The sequence below is a fragment of the Oryzias melastigma genome, linkage group LG4 (genome assembly GCF_002922805.2).
Source record: "Oryzias melastigma strain HK-1 linkage group LG4, ASM292280v2, whole genome shotgun sequence".
NCBI classification, from domain to species: domain Eukaryota; kingdom Metazoa; phylum Chordata; class Actinopteri; order Beloniformes; family Adrianichthyidae; genus Oryzias; species Oryzias melastigma.
In genome coordinates, this window is record NC_050515.1 from 12,058,244 (window position 1) to 12,074,911 (window position 16,668).

At 36.7% G+C, this 16,668-nt stretch overlaps 1 protein-coding gene across 7 annotated transcripts in view; it reads left to right on the plus strand.

Moving 5' to 3' along the window:
• LOC112150227 (arf-GAP with coiled-coil, ANK repeat and PH domain-containing protein 2) overlaps positions 1 to 16,276 on the plus strand; it is a 46,259-nt gene extending 29,983 nt beyond the window's left edge. For 2 of the 7 annotated variants that reach the window (XM_024278321.2, XM_024278322.2), the window contains 15 exons: positions 3,692 to 3,804; positions 5,206 to 5,257; positions 5,917 to 6,017; positions 6,148 to 6,253; positions 6,488 to 6,696; positions 7,781 to 7,850; positions 8,002 to 8,096; positions 8,189 to 8,391; positions 8,845 to 8,946; positions 9,851 to 9,943; positions 10,438 to 10,664; positions 10,798 to 10,907; positions 10,984 to 11,094; positions 11,710 to 11,771; positions 14,404 to 16,276. In XM_024278321.2, the coding sequence (XP_024134089.1) occupies positions 3,692 to 3,804; positions 5,206 to 5,257; positions 5,917 to 6,017; positions 6,148 to 6,253; positions 6,488 to 6,696; positions 7,781 to 7,850; positions 8,002 to 8,096; positions 8,189 to 8,391; positions 8,845 to 8,946; positions 9,851 to 9,943; positions 10,438 to 10,664; positions 10,798 to 10,907; positions 10,984 to 11,094; positions 11,710 to 11,771; positions 14,404 to 14,504 (1,755 nt within the window). In that variant the 3' untranslated portion in view covers positions 14,505 to 16,276. Of the gene's footprint in view, positions 1 to 1,676; positions 1,740 to 3,691; positions 3,805 to 5,205; positions 5,258 to 5,916; positions 6,018 to 6,147; positions 6,254 to 6,487; positions 6,697 to 7,780; positions 7,851 to 8,001; positions 8,097 to 8,188; positions 8,392 to 8,844; positions 8,947 to 9,850; positions 9,944 to 10,437; positions 10,665 to 10,797; positions 10,908 to 10,983; positions 11,095 to 11,709; positions 11,772 to 14,403 lie in introns of all 7 variants that reach the window. The other 5 variants (XM_024278319.2, XM_024278320.2, XM_024278318.2 and 2 more) reach the window with 5 other exon arrangements.
• Positions 16,277 to 16,668: the final 392 nt, after the last annotated feature.

Here is a 16,668-nt window from a genome sequence, read left to right on the forward strand (position 1 = left end):
TTTCTGCATGACTTGATATGTGCTGCACTATTGGCTAAAATCAAATTCCAGCACTGTTGCCCAAATCGAATTTTGTTATATAATAGAGCAAGGGAAATCTTTAAATAGCAAATAATCACATTATCATGCTGCTGTTGGATTTTTGTGTGTGTGTGTGACAAATATAAAAGCATTACTTGATTAAAGATATTAAGAGTTCCTGAGCTTAAATGGCTTGTTATTGCTGTTAGGTGATGCTCTTCACAGAAAAATATCCATTTAAATGTTACTTGGTTCTACTGACTTTAAAGCAAAGGATTTTATTACTGGAACAGAATGATAAATGTATTAAAATTGTATATTTGTTTGTAGTTTGACACTGATAATTTAAGCTTTAAGGACATTTAATTTAGTTTGAAGCCTCTTCTTTTATTTTAACCGACTTAACAGTTTTTAAAAATGGACTTCTGAATGTTAATTGATAAGTTGTATTGTTCTTTTCTTGTCTACATCATCAGAACATGTATCACCAAAATACATGATAGTGGAGCATAATTTAGTAATTTTCTCTTAAGTTTTGTTTAATATATGTTATCTTTTTGAAATTATATTTTTTAATTGTCCATTTATTTACATAATGTAGGCATTTGAATTGTTTTTTGTGAGTTTCTCTTATTATTTTTTGATAAGTTAATTAGATTCTTCCCACCTATATGTGATTGAGAATGTTGGTGCTACACTGAAATCCTGTCTGTATTGCGTTTTATAAAGGTAGCTCTTCCACTCCAGTTGTTTGTTTGTTTGTTGTCTTCCGTCATTCAAACTGTGCATCATCTAAAGTTTAATGGGGCTCTGAGGTTGTGTTTAGTATTCTGTATCTCTTCCTGTTATTCTTCTGATTCAGCAGAAATCGTGGCGCCATAGAGTTGCTTGAGTTACTGTTGCTTTAAAAAAACAAAACAAATGACAGTATTTAAGGATTTAAAAATTCCCCTGTTCTTAAAGATCTATAGTTCTGTCTGAGAACAAGTTTAGTCCCCTGAAGGAAACAGAAACTATTTCAGTTTCTGCTTAAATGGTCAGATGCTATGGATTTTCAGCGTGTTTGAGCAAGTTAAAGAGAAAAAAAGCTCAGTGCATGTCTGCTGAAGTGGTTTGTATAAATGTTTTATGTGCAAGCCACTCTGCACAGCGCTCTAAATTATTCTAATCCTGCAGTGACACCAGCATCTCACAGCCTCTCTTGCAGACACACAAATACAGATGACCTTTGCTTAAAGTCCTCAGAGGAGGAACAGCTGAATGTGTAAGGAGCGTTGTGATCGGCAGTCAGTCAGGTTAGAGTCTGCTGAAGAGGCGAGGCATGCTGCTCAGAGAGACTTTAGTCATTTGGATGATGCACAGAAAGGCTGCAAGGCTCTAATCATTTACTGGAAGTACACGCTGGATCACAAATAATCTGTGAGCCATGAAGATATTCAGCCGCTTTCATTATGTTTGGTATCTGGTGAGTACATCAGTGTGACTGAATATCCTTTAACTTCCATCACTACGATAACAGCATGAAGGAATCCTTTGGTTTTCTTCAGCTTTCTAGGTCTTTTCACTTCTTTATGTCGACAAATCCAGGACAGGTTTTCAGCGTGGAAAAAATGCAGACACTCTTCTCTGTGTTCTCTTGGTGTGTGATGTTTTAGGAGGTGACAGAGTATGACTTTTTGCCAGACTACCGCATCTTTTGTGCCTGGAGGTCGAACTCCGTATGTAGTCAATGCATCAGTTTCCATCTGACCTCTGTGTTGTAACCCCTCTCATGCCTCAGTCTTTCATTTCCTGTCGACTGCAGTGAGACGTTTGTCCAGTAATAGTCATCTTTGCCTGTTTCTTCATTGTAAAAGGCAGCACACGTGCTGATTCAGCATGCAATGTTTTAATGCATTGTTGTTGGTGTTGACAGTTAGCTTGCTGTGTGATTGATGTTTAAATGATTTTGCTCTTCTTACATTTTAGCTCATTGGTTTATATCTAATATGGCTAAAATGCTGAATCAAATTCATATTTACATACAAAACTTTTTTTGTAGAAACTAGATATTCGTACATTAAAACTGCTTGCAACTTTTTTTTAATTTGTCCGAAAAGAATACAAAAGCGTTCTCTGAAGGGAAACTGATTCATAAATTGATTATGAGGTATTTCACTGAAGATTGACTGATTAATATCTCTATTTTCAAACTATCTCTATTATCTAACTGCAAGAATCAAATTTAAAATCTTTAATTTAACCTCACGCTAACATTTTTTGAAAAGAATAACGGAAAATTCAAAGATTTTTTTTATATAACTAACAGGTTTGTACTTTTATGTTAATATATTTTCTCTTCATGGTTGTATAAATAAATGCACACATGCAAAAAGTTGTCATTCTAGTGTGACATCTTCCCTTCACCAATTTTCACATTGCATGCTACTACTTTTGAGTATTCAGTTTCTATTATAATTTTTTCATAAATTTGATTCAAGCAAATTTGTTTCTTACTGTGCAGCCAAGTAATTTAACTTACCAGTGAATGTTATTTTGAGACTTCTGTAGAAGTTTACCACAACCCTTCCTCCTCCCATAAGAAAAGGTTGTTTAGCTTTTTTATCTGATTCCAGTTGTCCATCCTGGTGATGAACGATAAGTGTTCTGATCTGCAGAAGTTCCTCTGAATGAAGAAGCTCTTAGTTTTATATTAGTGCTGTTGATATTTAGGTTGTCTCAAAAGTTTGGTCTTTTAGGAAAGATTAATGATAACTTTTGTTTTGGCTTTTAGAAGCAGAATAGGAAAAAAAAACTGCTCTTTGTTTTTCCAAAATGTACTCACATGCTTTGGTGACACAGTCCTCTGAAGTTTGATCTTTCTTTATGAATAATTTAATACTAAACTTCAAGAAAAGCAATTTCTTATTTATTTTACAACAAATGATCAACCATTTATTTCAGTGAGTTAAATCACCTTTCAATAACAGTTCTTGAAAATCTAATTTTTGTTGTTTAAATCTAAACTGCCTCTTTATTTTCAAAGTGAGTTTCCAGCAAACTATACTAGAAGTGTCTAGGACTGCAGGGAATATGATTCAGGGTCTGACAGTAACAAATCTTGATGTAACAGATCTTTAAGTGGAGAAGCTGACGCCTGGTGTAACAGGACACCACAAGGACACACATACTGTGTGTGAGTTGCATAATGTCACCTGAAGCTAAGAAAGCTGATGGTCCCAAGACAATGCATGTTGGAGTTTGGAGCAAAGCTGCACTGTCATTTACTGAAAGGATACCTGACCACTTACACTGCTGCTGTACTCCTAAAGTTACAAAAACTCAAAAAAGTTATTGTAGCAAAAAATGTTTCCCTCAAATGCTTACTATAAGATTTTTAGTCTCATTTTTTTTATTGCGACAGAAGTATTTTGTTGTATCTTGCTTTTTTTCCTCTAAAATAGTTTGTTGAAAGTTTTGTTTTAAAAATTATTGAAGCTTAAATTTAAGTAGCAGCATATTACATGCAGTAAAAGTGAGATGAAAGAAGTGTGCTGTTATCTTCCTTATCTGGACAATCAAGTCAATATATTTTGCAACAATAGATTTTTTTTTTTTTTTTACTTTTTTTTTTCTTTTTCTGTCTACTTTCCACTTTTGACCTTTTTCTTCATTTCACTTTGTTTCTCAGGACTTTTCAAACGATGACACAAAGCTGGAGTACAATGTGGATGCAGAGAATGGCATCGCCATGGAGGGTTATCTCTTTAAGCGGGCCAGTAATGCATTCAAGACATGGAACAGGTATGGCTGTTGAATATGTTAGTTTTAAAATTGCTTTTAAAAGATTTGAACTGTAATAGTGCTGCCCATAAGGAAAACTGAAAATGTACTTTACCATAAAGGCAATTTAAACAAGTAAAAATCTAAAGGTGATGTTTACATTTTGATGTTTTATTTATCAAATCAAACTTTATTTATAAAAAACAGTTTTCATGTATTGCAGTTTTAAATGCTTTACAATTAAAACAGACAACAAAATTACAAAAAAAGAGGAAAAAATCCCTCCGCTCCATTCACACATACATCCCATGAACCCACACACAGTTCACACAGGCCAATATATACAAGTATAAAAGAGATGTAAGGCGTGACTCTGCTGTGAAGTAAAGATATATCGAGAATCTCTTATACCAGGAGCCAGCTTAGCCACAAAACATCACCACAGCGTCTACCCACACCACACAACAACAGGGTCCACTCCACAGCCATGAGGCTGCAATGCTGGACCCCAGCCGCCCCATCAAGGGCGAGCACCATGGCAACAACCACTGACCAAACCGGCAACCCGTGGTACAAAAGATCCCCGCAGGAAACACTGGAGCCAAATCATGATAAAAAGAAGGTTAAAATAGATACATAAAATGTATTTAAATATAAAAGAAAATGTACATTTATACAAATAAATAAAAAATAAAATTGTTTTTAGAATAAATAACCTGATAAGATTATCAGCTGGCGCTGAAGGACCTCGAGGGCTCATAATTCATAATAGTAGCTTGTAAAACCTTTGAAGAGTTGTTAAAATATGTTTGACATTTGAAAAACATAAATAATTTAATACACTTTTTTTTGTTCATCATTAAAAATTGAACAAGTCTAAATTAATAAACATAAAACAGTCTGAGACAATCAAAGTAATGGTTGAGTCGTTTGGTTGGAGATGGCCTAAATATACCATTAGATATTCTTCATTGGTCTTAATTTATGACTTGAGTGAATGTATGGTGCCTCACTTGAGAATATTTGATTTCATTCTGCCAATTTTGACACATATATTAGTTTAAGTGCTCATTAAGTAACCAGCAGACACGTGATAACATAAAAAAATCCCTAAAAAGCCAAGTCTGTCTGCTGACCTGAAATCTCCCTCAAGTTACAAAGAAAATGACCACAAAAGAGGAATAAAAAAAATTTAGATTTCACATTTCGTAATCTAGAAGCATTGAACTTACTCCTTTAAGTTTCACTTGCTGTGTTAGCTCATCTTATTTTATCTATGGACATTCTTATTCTTATGCTCCTCTTTATTTTGTTTTAGTATGGGCATGTCTTCACATCAGAAAGACATCAAGACTGATTTTTTTGTTAAAATAATTCAACACATGTGATTGTGTCTTCTAATAAACTTGTGATCTTTTTTAGACGTTGGTTCTCCATCCAAAACAATCAGCTAGTTTACCAGAAGAAATTTAAGGTATGTCAAGTGACTCCCTCCATGCTGACCACACTGAAAAATGCTTCTGTTTGACTTCCAGCTCCGAGTATTTTTAGTTAGATGCTGTGCCTGTACTTAAAGGTTAAGAGAATTGTAAACCAAAGCTGTGCATGAGAATGTGTTTGTGTGAGGTTTTCTCTAGGAAAATACCTTCATTGTTTTTTTTCCCCCTAAAGTACCTCACAATGTTTTCTTTTACTTTACTTTTTAGTTTGCATTGTACACAAGTGTTTGGTTTGTGTAGTTTTTAAGCCATTTTTGGTGTCATTTTTTTAGAGAACAGATGGTCAAAGGTTTTGATTGAGAATTACCAACTTATGAAAGTGCAGAATGGAATATTTTTAGTCTGTGGTTGTTGATTTGTCTTGGTGAAGTTAACTGGTTCCTACAGCTTTCCCTATTTTAACAGAGCCATTATCTTCTTTGATTTTCTATTAAAACAAAAAGGGGCTTTTAAAATACACTCATCCATGATTTAGTCACCAAAATTGTCCTCATGTGCCTGATTATGACTTTTCAACATCTAGATTAGGAATTTTTAGTCATTTATGGAGTGAATGGAATAGTTGATTGCTAACGAGCTTGCCTTTTTTAAAATATATTTATTTTGTAATTATGCTCTGTCCTTGTGTTCTCAGGACAACCCAACAGTGGTTGTGGAAGACCTGAGGTTATGTACAGTCAAGCACTGTGAAGACATCGAGCGGCGTTTCTGTTTTGAAGTAGTTTCCCCCACCAAGTGAGTTTGAATTTGCATCAGTAACCATAAAAAGAAAATTGGAAAGAGGATGGGAAGATGGAGTTCTGCCATTAGCTCAGACGCTATGGGAGCTGACAGCAGCTGTGTGGTGTGTGTGTTCGCTCCTCAGGAGCTGCATGATGCAGGCTGACTCAGAAAAGCTGCGACAGGCTTGGATCAAAGCCGTCCAGAACAGCATCGCCACAGCGTTCCGCGACAAGGGAGATGACGGCGAGGTAAAATCAGAACACCCTACCACTGAATACATTCTTGTTTTGTAATGTAAAAGGTGACGATTCATCTTTGCAGGTCATAAATTGATTTACTAAAACAATTAACAGTATTTCATTTATAAAAATCTTGCTCAAATGTATGTCTGTGTTGCAGCTTGTTTTAAAACCATAGCTTCAGTTGAAATAACCGAATAAATCTAAGACAAAACATTTTCCTGCCGTTCCTCTTTGTGTCAGAAGCTCGACAGGAAGTCATCCACATCGACAGGAAGCTTGGACTCTGGAGGTGAGCCAAAGGAGAGGTCACTGAAGGGTGAGAGCGCCCTGCAGAAAGTTCTAGCCATCCCTGGAAACTCCTGCTGCTGCGACTGCGGCCAACCCGACCCCCGTTGGGCCAGTATCAACCTGGGCATCACTCTGTGTATACAGTGCTCTGGTATTCACAGGTAGGTTTCCTCAAACTTTGTTTTTATGAAAGCTTAAATTAAAATAGTACTTTAGTACAATTTAGTACTTTTTGCAGTTCATGTGGAGTTCATTTTATTTCTGTGAAAACCAGAAATTAATATCCTCCTTGTTTATTTAAGTTCTGTGAAAAATAAAAACAAATCTCCATCAGTACTTTGGTGTGAAAGAACAGCGCAGAGTATTGGTCCTCAGGGATTTAAGATATGTAAACTCACTGTTGTGTGAGCTTACAAACTTTAACCTGCCCATCACACCAAAAAATTATAAAATTAAAAAAAATAAATATAATAAAATTAACTAGGTCAGTTCCCACAAATTCCTTGTTTTAGAATGGATCATTGCTGGCTTTATTCCAACCTTTTTAAGTGTTTGTTTGTATAAAAAAAATCCTAAAGTGGAGCTGACTGAAGCTATTTAAACTAATCGTGGTAAACTGAACACTAAAAAAATGTATTATAATAATTAAAAGACCAATGGAACGATTTTACAGTAGAAAAAAATATATTTGTAGTAGGACTTTAAAGGGTAACCAAACCCTAAATCAACTTTTTTTTTGAGGAATTAAAATAAACTTGTTTAATTCTTTAAATTATAGTCAAAAATTGTCAGTGTGCTGCCCCCTACAGATTGAATCGAGGTATTACATTTGAATTTCGTGATTGGCCCAACCATTTAAGTCCAACTTCATGATCTGCAGCTCCAGTAGTGATAACAGTCCTGTTCCCCAGGGATCAAAAGTGTAGCTGAGATAATCCGGTTCATTTTTGAAATATAAGATTCATGGGCCTCCATAAAAAACGGGTATAACTTATTAGTCCTTCCGTGGTTGGAGACCACCGCTTTGAAGAACTCAATCAGTATTAATGGAAGTAAAGGAAGAAACTAAACTTTGATGTATTTGGTTCTTTATTTTATAGAAATACTATAAAAGTCACTGTCATGTTATTCTGTCATAAATTACTATTAAGTCATGTAATAATTTTATTTTTAAACATAAGTGTATTTTTTAAGCAATTATTAATGTTATTGTTCTGTGATTGTTTTGACCTATTTTAATAACAGGAGTCTGGGAGTTCATTTCTCAAAAGTTCGATCCTTGACTTTGGACTCATGGGAACCAGAACTGCTCAAGGTAACTGACTTCATTCATTCATTTTTCATTGCTGGAAATAAGTTTAGGCTTCAAAGTATTAAACACCAAAGTTCTGTCCATGTTTGAACAGTCACTTCATCTTTTTGTTTTCTAACATGCAGTTCCAGTGATTTTGTTTTCTATTTCATAGTTGATGTGTGAATTGGGAAACAAAGCAATCAACCAGATTTATGAAGCTCGTCGTGAAGAGCTGGGAGCCCGAAAACCACAGCCAGGTGACCCCAGGTACAGACCAAAAAAAATCAACGCCCATATGAAACTATTGAACTTGAGTAGCTAAAAACTGCCAGAACTTACCTTTGTTAATCTTTTAACAGGCATGAGGTGGAGGCTTATATCAAAGCCAAATATGTGGATCGGCGGTATGTGCGCCGGCCGTCAGACGAGGAGCTTCGAAGCAAAGTGGTTTCTCTCAGTAAACAGGAGAAGAGGCTGAGCAGCAGCTCCGAGCATCTGCCACCCAAAGCGCCCCCACCCACGCCAAAACTCGGCCCTGCTCTCACTGTCTCTGGACAGACCGGTATGTACATCATGTTTTTTCCTGTCTACTCATGTGAAACTTAGATTAAAAAAATGTGGCAACTACAAAATCAAAGGAAACTCAAAGAAATGAAATGTCAGTATTCCTACAAATGAAGGTTAGTGTCCTGGAAAGAAATCGATTTGTTCCATACACGCTGGCATACTGTATGTTCTCTGTGAACAGCATATGTCTGACCCTCTCAGCTTCGCTGTGCTTTCTGTAGTCTGTGCCAGTGGTAGCCCAGTCACTATCTATCTGTGCTTTCACCTTGCCTTCCTCCTTTTCTGCTTTTTCAACCCCTTTTTCCATTCTTTTCATTCCCTCCTCTGGCTGTTTTGTGCTCCACAATTAACTTCTGCTCATAATGCCAACCTTAATGTCCCCATCACCACTTGCTTTGCCCCCCTCCTCCGCTTTCCAAATTCCGAACTCCCGTCACCCCCTGCGTAGCTGCTGCCAGCGGCGTGGAGGCCCGCCGCGACTCTCTCTTCTGTCCCGACGAGCTTGACTCGCTCTTCTCCTACTTTGACACCTCCTCCAAACTCAGAAGCAGTAAGTACTAAGAGCTGAGTGTCGGCTTGCTTTCCGTCCCCCCCCGTTCATTTCCATTCACATCTTGGAGCTGCAAACTGAACCCTTTTGTCCACTCTCCTGTTGCTTCTCCATCCGGAGCGTCTGAAAGAGCATGCTCAGTGTTCGGGGGGGTCAGAGCCCGTCACGTACTGGGTTTCTTTGGGGGAGGGCACGTGTGGTTTTGGTCTCTGTCTGGTATTTGAACTCATGTGTCATCATTCTTCAGACCTTAAGGACCTGAGTCTTAACACTGGAGGGGATCTTTCATCCTGGTCTCTTTTTTTATTATTCTTTTGAAGTTGAAAAAATATTAGGAGCACCTTTGGTTCTAGTAAATCAAACATGTAGAGGTTATATGAAAATACAAAAAAGGGGTTAAAGACCCACTCCAATCATCTTTTGATATATTCTAAAAACGTTCACAATAAATTGGCATTTTTAGGACATAATTTCTGCAGTGCACCAGTAGTTCATTGGAAATTCCCCTCTGGATTGTGGGTGGGACTGCTGGCAAGGAGCAATCCCACCCCCCATTCCCCTCCCCATTTCAGAGCTTGTGGTCCACTCAGTGGATTTTCTACCTCACAAATAAGCTTTCTCCAACAGCATTTTTTCATCTGTTTCTCAGTCAGAATAAATACTCAGAAATGCAAGTTGGAGCTTAATTTTCTTAATAACCAATCCTTCATCAGAAAAATGCCACAAGAACATTTTAAAACCCCATTATTTATCGGAGTGGGTCTTTAAAGATGCAAAAGGAAGGCATTGGTGACTGTTGACCTGCAGAACAACTAGCAGAAGTGTTCCTTTTATTTTGATTCCCTGAGTGACACACATCCTTATGCTGTTTTGCATGTTGTGATGTCTGCTGTTTGTTTTCCAGTGAGGAGTGCAGACAGTGGCATTCAGAACAGTGCTGATGGGAGCAAGGAGATGCTGGCCAACACGCCCTCCAACAACAGCCTGGCAGATGCAGGTGAGACAGCTCGTCTGCTTCTAGAGTCAGTTGGACAAACCCAGACTGTAAAAGTTAAAAATACAAGTCAACCTTAGAATACGTTAAAATTTGGTCTGGTGTTGGACCCACAACTTGCATAAAGATTAGACTTCTGTTTATTCAAATCAATTCTATTTCAACTCACAAGTTGGCTCTGTTTCCTAATTCAGATTTGATTAAGTATTGATTCATTTGCCGCATTTTTATCTAATCGATTTAATCTTCCATTGAAAAGCCATTGTTTTTACTTTACAAAATAATGGAATTTTTTAAAAAAATACAGGAAATAAATTAGCAATGTACAATGTCTGGCTCATGGGCCAGACTTTGGATTCTCAATTTGCTGAAAACTCATGCAAACATCCTCAACAGTACTAAGACTAGAGTGTAATTTGTTATGAGAATGAATCAACAAAATGGTATTCAAGGAAAAGTTTACTCGAATCAAATTGATCCTTTTTCCCTTTCGTCAGAAGCAGCCGAGTCTCCTCCCGTACCTTCTGCGGTTCCTCCTCAAAAGCCCTGTAAGGACATGGTTTTCTATGAACCCAAAGAGTACAGCCCGGGTCTGCAGCTCTACTGGGCTGCTTGCGCCCGCAACCTCAGAGACATGGCGGAAGCTCTGGCACATGGAGCTGAGGTGAACTGGGTCAACACAGAGGAGGAAAAGAGGACGCCGCTCATCATGGCGGTGCAAGGGGTCAGTATGCACTTCTCTTGTAACATCACCTGACTGAAGTTTGTTTTCTAAGTAAAATCTATTGTTTCATTTTTTAAAACTATTTTTCAAATCTGAATTATAACTTATTTTGCTATCTAAATCCTGGTTTCAGGGTTCGCTAGTCACATGTGAGTTTCTGCTTCAAAACGGAGCGAATGTGAACCAGCAGGACGCTCAGGGCCGAGGGCCTCTGCACCACGCCACCATTCTGGGTCACACAGGGTAAATACATATATCTGGATCTTCTAGGATGCAAAATGTTGATGCAGGAATAAGTACTTTCTTTATTCTGCTGCAGGCAAGTTTGTTTGTTTTTGAAAAGAGGAGCAAATCAAAATGCAGCAGACATCGATGAGAAAACCCCCCTGACTGTAGCAGTGGAGGCAGCGAATGCAGACATCGTCACATTGTGAGTGCTGCTGACTCTGTTTGTATGTTGTTGGCAGCTTTGAAACTATATTTTTTTCAGAGAGATTTTGTAGCATTTTAAGACATTTAAAATGTTATTTTATCCCATGTTGTTGTGGAGTGATAACCTCAGCTTCAGTTTAATTTTTTAAAAATGTGCTTTATTTGTTCTGATCTAGAACTGTGTCTTGAACTATTTTAGCTTAAATGTAAAATGTTTTTGTGCGCAATCAGTATTTATCCGGTTACAAAACGGCAACAAAAAGCAAAAAATTCAGAAAAATCTTTTTTTTTGTTTGCTAATTAGCAAGTAATAATGAATAAAAACGCTTTTACTGGGCTTATGCTGAGCCTGGTAATACAAGACAAAAAATTCACTCAGATTTCTCATTATAGAAATAATAAATAGTGAAAAAAACCTAAAAACAAAACAAATTTAGAAAAAACAAGTTTGAAATTTTCAAATGTAAACATATGCAAAAGCATGTAGAAGGGATGCAATGATTCATTTTCCCGCCATTTGGTTCCTTCATGTTTTAAACCGAGAAACCATTCGTTTTAGGTTTCATAATTGTGTCGACCTGTGACTTGATCTTTCTTTTTCTAAACTCCTCAGGTTGCGATTGGCGAAGATGAACGAGGAGATGCGAGAGTCGGAGGGGCCCTACAGCCAGTCAGGTCAATACACCTCCAACAGCCCCACCGAAATGCAGTACAGGAAGTGCATGGAGGAGTTCATTAACCTGCAGTTAGACGAGTCTGAGTAGAAATGTAGATGGAAGGAGTCTATTCATTAAACCCATTCTGAGTTTTAAAAAAAATCAAAAAGTGTCTTTTAAAGCATTTTTTTTAAAGTTCCAAAGAAATTACAAACAGGAAATGTTTGCTTTTAGGTGGGAACTGCCACATTAAAAGCACAAAGTATTTTACATCAGTAAAAGATGAAATGTGGGGGTGAAAAACTCACTTAATTGTAAAAGAACTAAAAAGTAATTCATCCCTCAAGTCCAGCTGTTGTCAGGAGGGCGCGGTGAAAGCCATGAACTCTGAAGAGCTTTGTTCCAAAATGGAACATTTTTCTTTTCTACTGTTGCTCATGACAGAAATCTATTATAAAACAAACAAAAGGTTAATTAGACTTTTTTAGTCTTTTTTTTTTAAGCTAGATTTTACATAGCTCTGTTTTAGTGGATTTGTTTAGGTCAGTGATCAATAGCAAATGTTTAGCTGTTCAGTATTCTCTGACACTCAGATCTCAAAGCAAACACCGTTCTATCCTCTAGCAATAACTAAGATGATCAAATCAACATTTCTGAGGGTGTTTTTCTTAAATCTGTCAAGTTTTAATTTACATTCCTGTCCATCATACTCGGATATTGTACTTCTGCAGTGAGTGTGATCCTCTTGTTGGAGGTTTTAACTGCTTTCAAAGTTTGTTTACATGCTGTATAAACACAGTGCGTCTTTTCCTTTACATGCCTGAGCAGAAAGAACATATATAGATATATTTCATAAAATGTTTAACTAGAGATAACTCTCTGAACCATATGCAGATATTCTTACTGTAAGTATTGTAAATGACATACATTTGTTTACTGTCTGTATGGGACAGAAGAGGAGCGTCTGCACTCTGGTCACATGACTGCTTTTATTTTTCAACTGTGTCACATTTTCCCTATTTAAGAACAAATATTTTTCTTGTTTAGTTAGTTGAGAGTGATTGTTTGATGTCTGAAAAATCCCAAATCGTAGGATGAACGGCATTTTACTGCTAATCCAATGATAAACTGGAATGTTAGTGACTCTGTATTCAAAGATAGACCAATCATGTATGAATTATAGTTAGTGCAATAACCCTAAAATACGTGTAATAGCTTGTATTTATCAGAATCTGAAAACAGGAGAGTTTTCACAAACACAGAATGTGAAATTAGTGCATATTTTTGTGCCCCAGTTTCATTTTTCATCTCATAATCATGCAGGCCCCATCCAAAAAAAAAAAAAAAAAAACGTGCTCTTTGATCATGTGGTTAAAGGGAGAAGAGCGCCCCCTGCTGAACAAGATGTCTTATTTCACGCACATCAAATGAGGCTTTTATTTTCTTAGTGAATGTGTTTTTCTTTTGCATTTAAGTGAGTTGAAGGACGTCTGAGCTCACGACTGTTAGTGATTGTAACATTTTGGGTGTTGATGCTGCTGCAAGAAGCTGGACTGTTTTTAGCCTGAATGCTGCTTTAGCAAAACGTAGGAAATGTTTGGTTTGTTTTTTAGAATTAAGAGTATATGAAAGAGGAGAGTAGATCAAAATGTTCTCAGTATTTATGTTAATGTATATTTTTAAATACAAGAGGCTTTTGTTTTGTTAAAAACTGTTTGTGATTCACTAATCAGCAGATGAGGAATGATCAGATGTTGAGGGCGTGAGGCAGAAGTGCTGTGATTTCCTTCAAATAAAATAAGTCACCTTAAAATAGAGGCTTTTTTAACCTTAAAGTTTCTTCTATTGGCATTTCTTCTATAACTTTAACTGGATTTGACTCGATATTTAAGTGCTGTTTTGGTCCACGTTGAGACTCTTCTTCTCTGAGACTCTCTTCTTCCTCATGGCTCACATCCTCTCCTCATTCTGAAAATTCTCTCTCTAAGTTTTGTATTTTGCTTTGCTCTCCTCCCCAGGGTTTGTGCCTTTCCTTTTGTTGGTTTTCTTTTGCTTTGGGGGCGGTGAGGCCAGCACAACTGTACTTTTGTACATAAACTCTGCACTTTAAACACAATACAGTTGTTGACAAAACTGCTGTTTCTGGGCTTTTTCTTTAAATTCCTTAAAGGAGCTCTGCTCTCTGGCTGTTTTCTGGTGATTTTCCTCCTTTCTTTCTCTTTTTTTTTTCTTTCTCTGTGATTTCATGTTTCTAGCCACACCGACTCTCTGACAGGTATGAACACCTTTTTCTTTTTCATCCTTTCTTTCCCCAATGACTGGTGCTAATTCTGAACATAATTCACGTCTTGACGAAACGTGGCGTTTTTATTTTTTATTATTTTTATTCATATCTTGAATTTCCAAAGTGAGGTCCAATTTCTTCTTAACATAATCTATGGGTTTTGTCACTTCAAAGTGGATTTTTCTTTATTTTTCTTTGCTATGAATTTAAATATTGTCAAATCATTAAAGAAGATGATTTTAATTTAATTTAAGCTCAAATCTCCAGGATCTAAACTTCCGAGTGATATCAGGTTAAACACTTTATTTAACAGGTTATAAAAGCTTCTCTTTTAATTCCTCATATATCTTCTTTTTTTTTAATACAGGAGATGAAACCTACCAGGACATCTTCCAGGATTTCACTCAGATGGCGTCCAACGACCCGGACAAGCTGAACCGCTACCAGTACGACACGCAGAGACCCTGACAGGCAGAAACACCGTCCACCAGCAGCTCCCCAAAAACCTCACAGACAGACACGAGCAGAGACGTTCTCTGAACCTCCTGCTTCATTCACTAAAGACTGATTCAAGGCTCTGCAGCAAATATCCCAGAAACCAACTCAGTCGTGGCTTTTGTTGAAATTATAAGCACTTAAGTCAAACTTATGTGAATGAAAAAAAACAATCTTTGTGTCTTTAAGTTAAAGGTACAGTATTTGTAGTCTTTAAGAGCCAAAAAAATCCAAAACTGATCTTTCAATTTGGCAGTTTCAATATTACATCATTTTCCTGATAATTTCATGAAATCAAAGCTGTAAAGGCGTGATAGACTTTCTGCTTTTTTACAGTTTTATTCTTAGTTTGTTTTAAAGTTTTGCTTGTGATTCTCCTGCACTTCTTTTTATGTGTACAGTAGTTACGGAAGCAAACAGTTGACCTGTGCCGTGGCTTTAAAATACTGATTTAAATGTCTTTTTATTTTTTAGAAATGTCTAAATCACTTGAGTTTTACATGTTTAAGTTTGTGTTGTTTAAGGGAAAAATGATTCTTTGCTTTAAAATTTTAAGAATCTAAAGGAACACAAAATAAGTGGTTCTGTTTTAGAAAAAAATTTACTTTTTTAATCATTTCTGGGATAAAACTGTAATTTAAACCAAATCTGGCCTTACTGAGTGCTTGCAATATGCTTCAAAAGATGGAAAAAATATCCATTCAGGTTTAAAGATTCAGTATTGTGAAGTACTGCAGCATCACGACGAGACTCATGTCGTGTCTTTTTGTTTACGAGCTCAGTATTTACATCTAGTGAACTGAAATAAACCTTTAAAGTAAGTTTAGGTTTGGCCTTCAAAACGTCCTATTGTTACCAAAAAATTGACTTTACCATCTCCTCTTGTTAAACTTCTGCTCATAAGATAGCTTAGAGGTTTGTTAGCATTTGTATCGCCCTGAAGCAGCTATCAGTCAGTTGATGACTTCTGTGTAAAAATACACAACCAGTTGGTGCTACAGTAAAGCCGCTTACTACTTTTGTCGTCAGAGCTCGGCTTGTTGTAAAATCCTAAAAGTGTTGGAAGTGATGAGACTGAAGAAAACTGATCTGCTGCTTCAGGAAAAGACTTTAGTATAACAGCTCCTGTGAGCTCTGTGGCAGCTCAGTTCTGTTCATAAGAAGAAAGAAAAGAAAATTCTGAATGTCAAAGCTCCTCACAAACATTCTTACTAAAAGCCTGAAAAATTTGATGTCAATTGTTGATCAGAAATTGAATCCAAAACAATCTTAAAGGTGAGAACGTCCTCAGCCATGTCAGGACAACAGAAAACTCATCAAACAGCTATTTACCCATAGTGCTTTGTTTCTGCCTTACACCTTTTTACCTAAATTAACCTTAAGATCGAAAAAAAGTAATAATCAAATTGATTTGCGATTGATTTCAGTTGCGAGTTCTGTAAAACATTTCCATCAGTTAAAGCAAATTCACTGACAGGAAGTTTTTGTGATTACAACCTTCACATCTATGTTTGGAGGAAACCTTCAGCCAATGGGATCCAGTTCTTGTACATTTTGTAGAAAACTCTTAAAGAACTGAAGTTAGTGGTACTTGAATCATTAAATAAGCTTGTGTATATGCTGTTCTTTGTATCCTTCCACTGCGACGACCCATTTTCTATTGCTTGCTTTAATGCCAATACACTTGTACTGTATAATACACCTGTATTCTGTAAAAGATTTCAATACAAGCATTTTGCCTCTTACTGGTTTAGTATTTGCTTTTTGTGGGGCGGCAGAACAAAAATATGGAAACTCTAGAAGTGATTCAGTCAAAGCAGGACTCCCGCTGACTTAATTGTCCAATGGGTATGCATGTGAGTGAGTGAGAAGTCTGGTTGGCTCCAGCTGCTCTGTGACCCCCAAAAGGGATTCAGGGGGTTCCAAGGATGGATGGAATTTAAATTGTACTGTAAGTCAATATAGCTGTTGTGTCAAAAATCTGCAGTCTGTCACTCCTGAACCACGTGTGGCTCGTTTACTTCTCCATAATACCGGTACTCTCTGGATGAAGAAAAATAATATTTTTTAAGTAAGTTTTAAATTAAGTAAGTTTATAAATGGATGGACATAGAAGTAAGATGCACTGAAGGTTTCT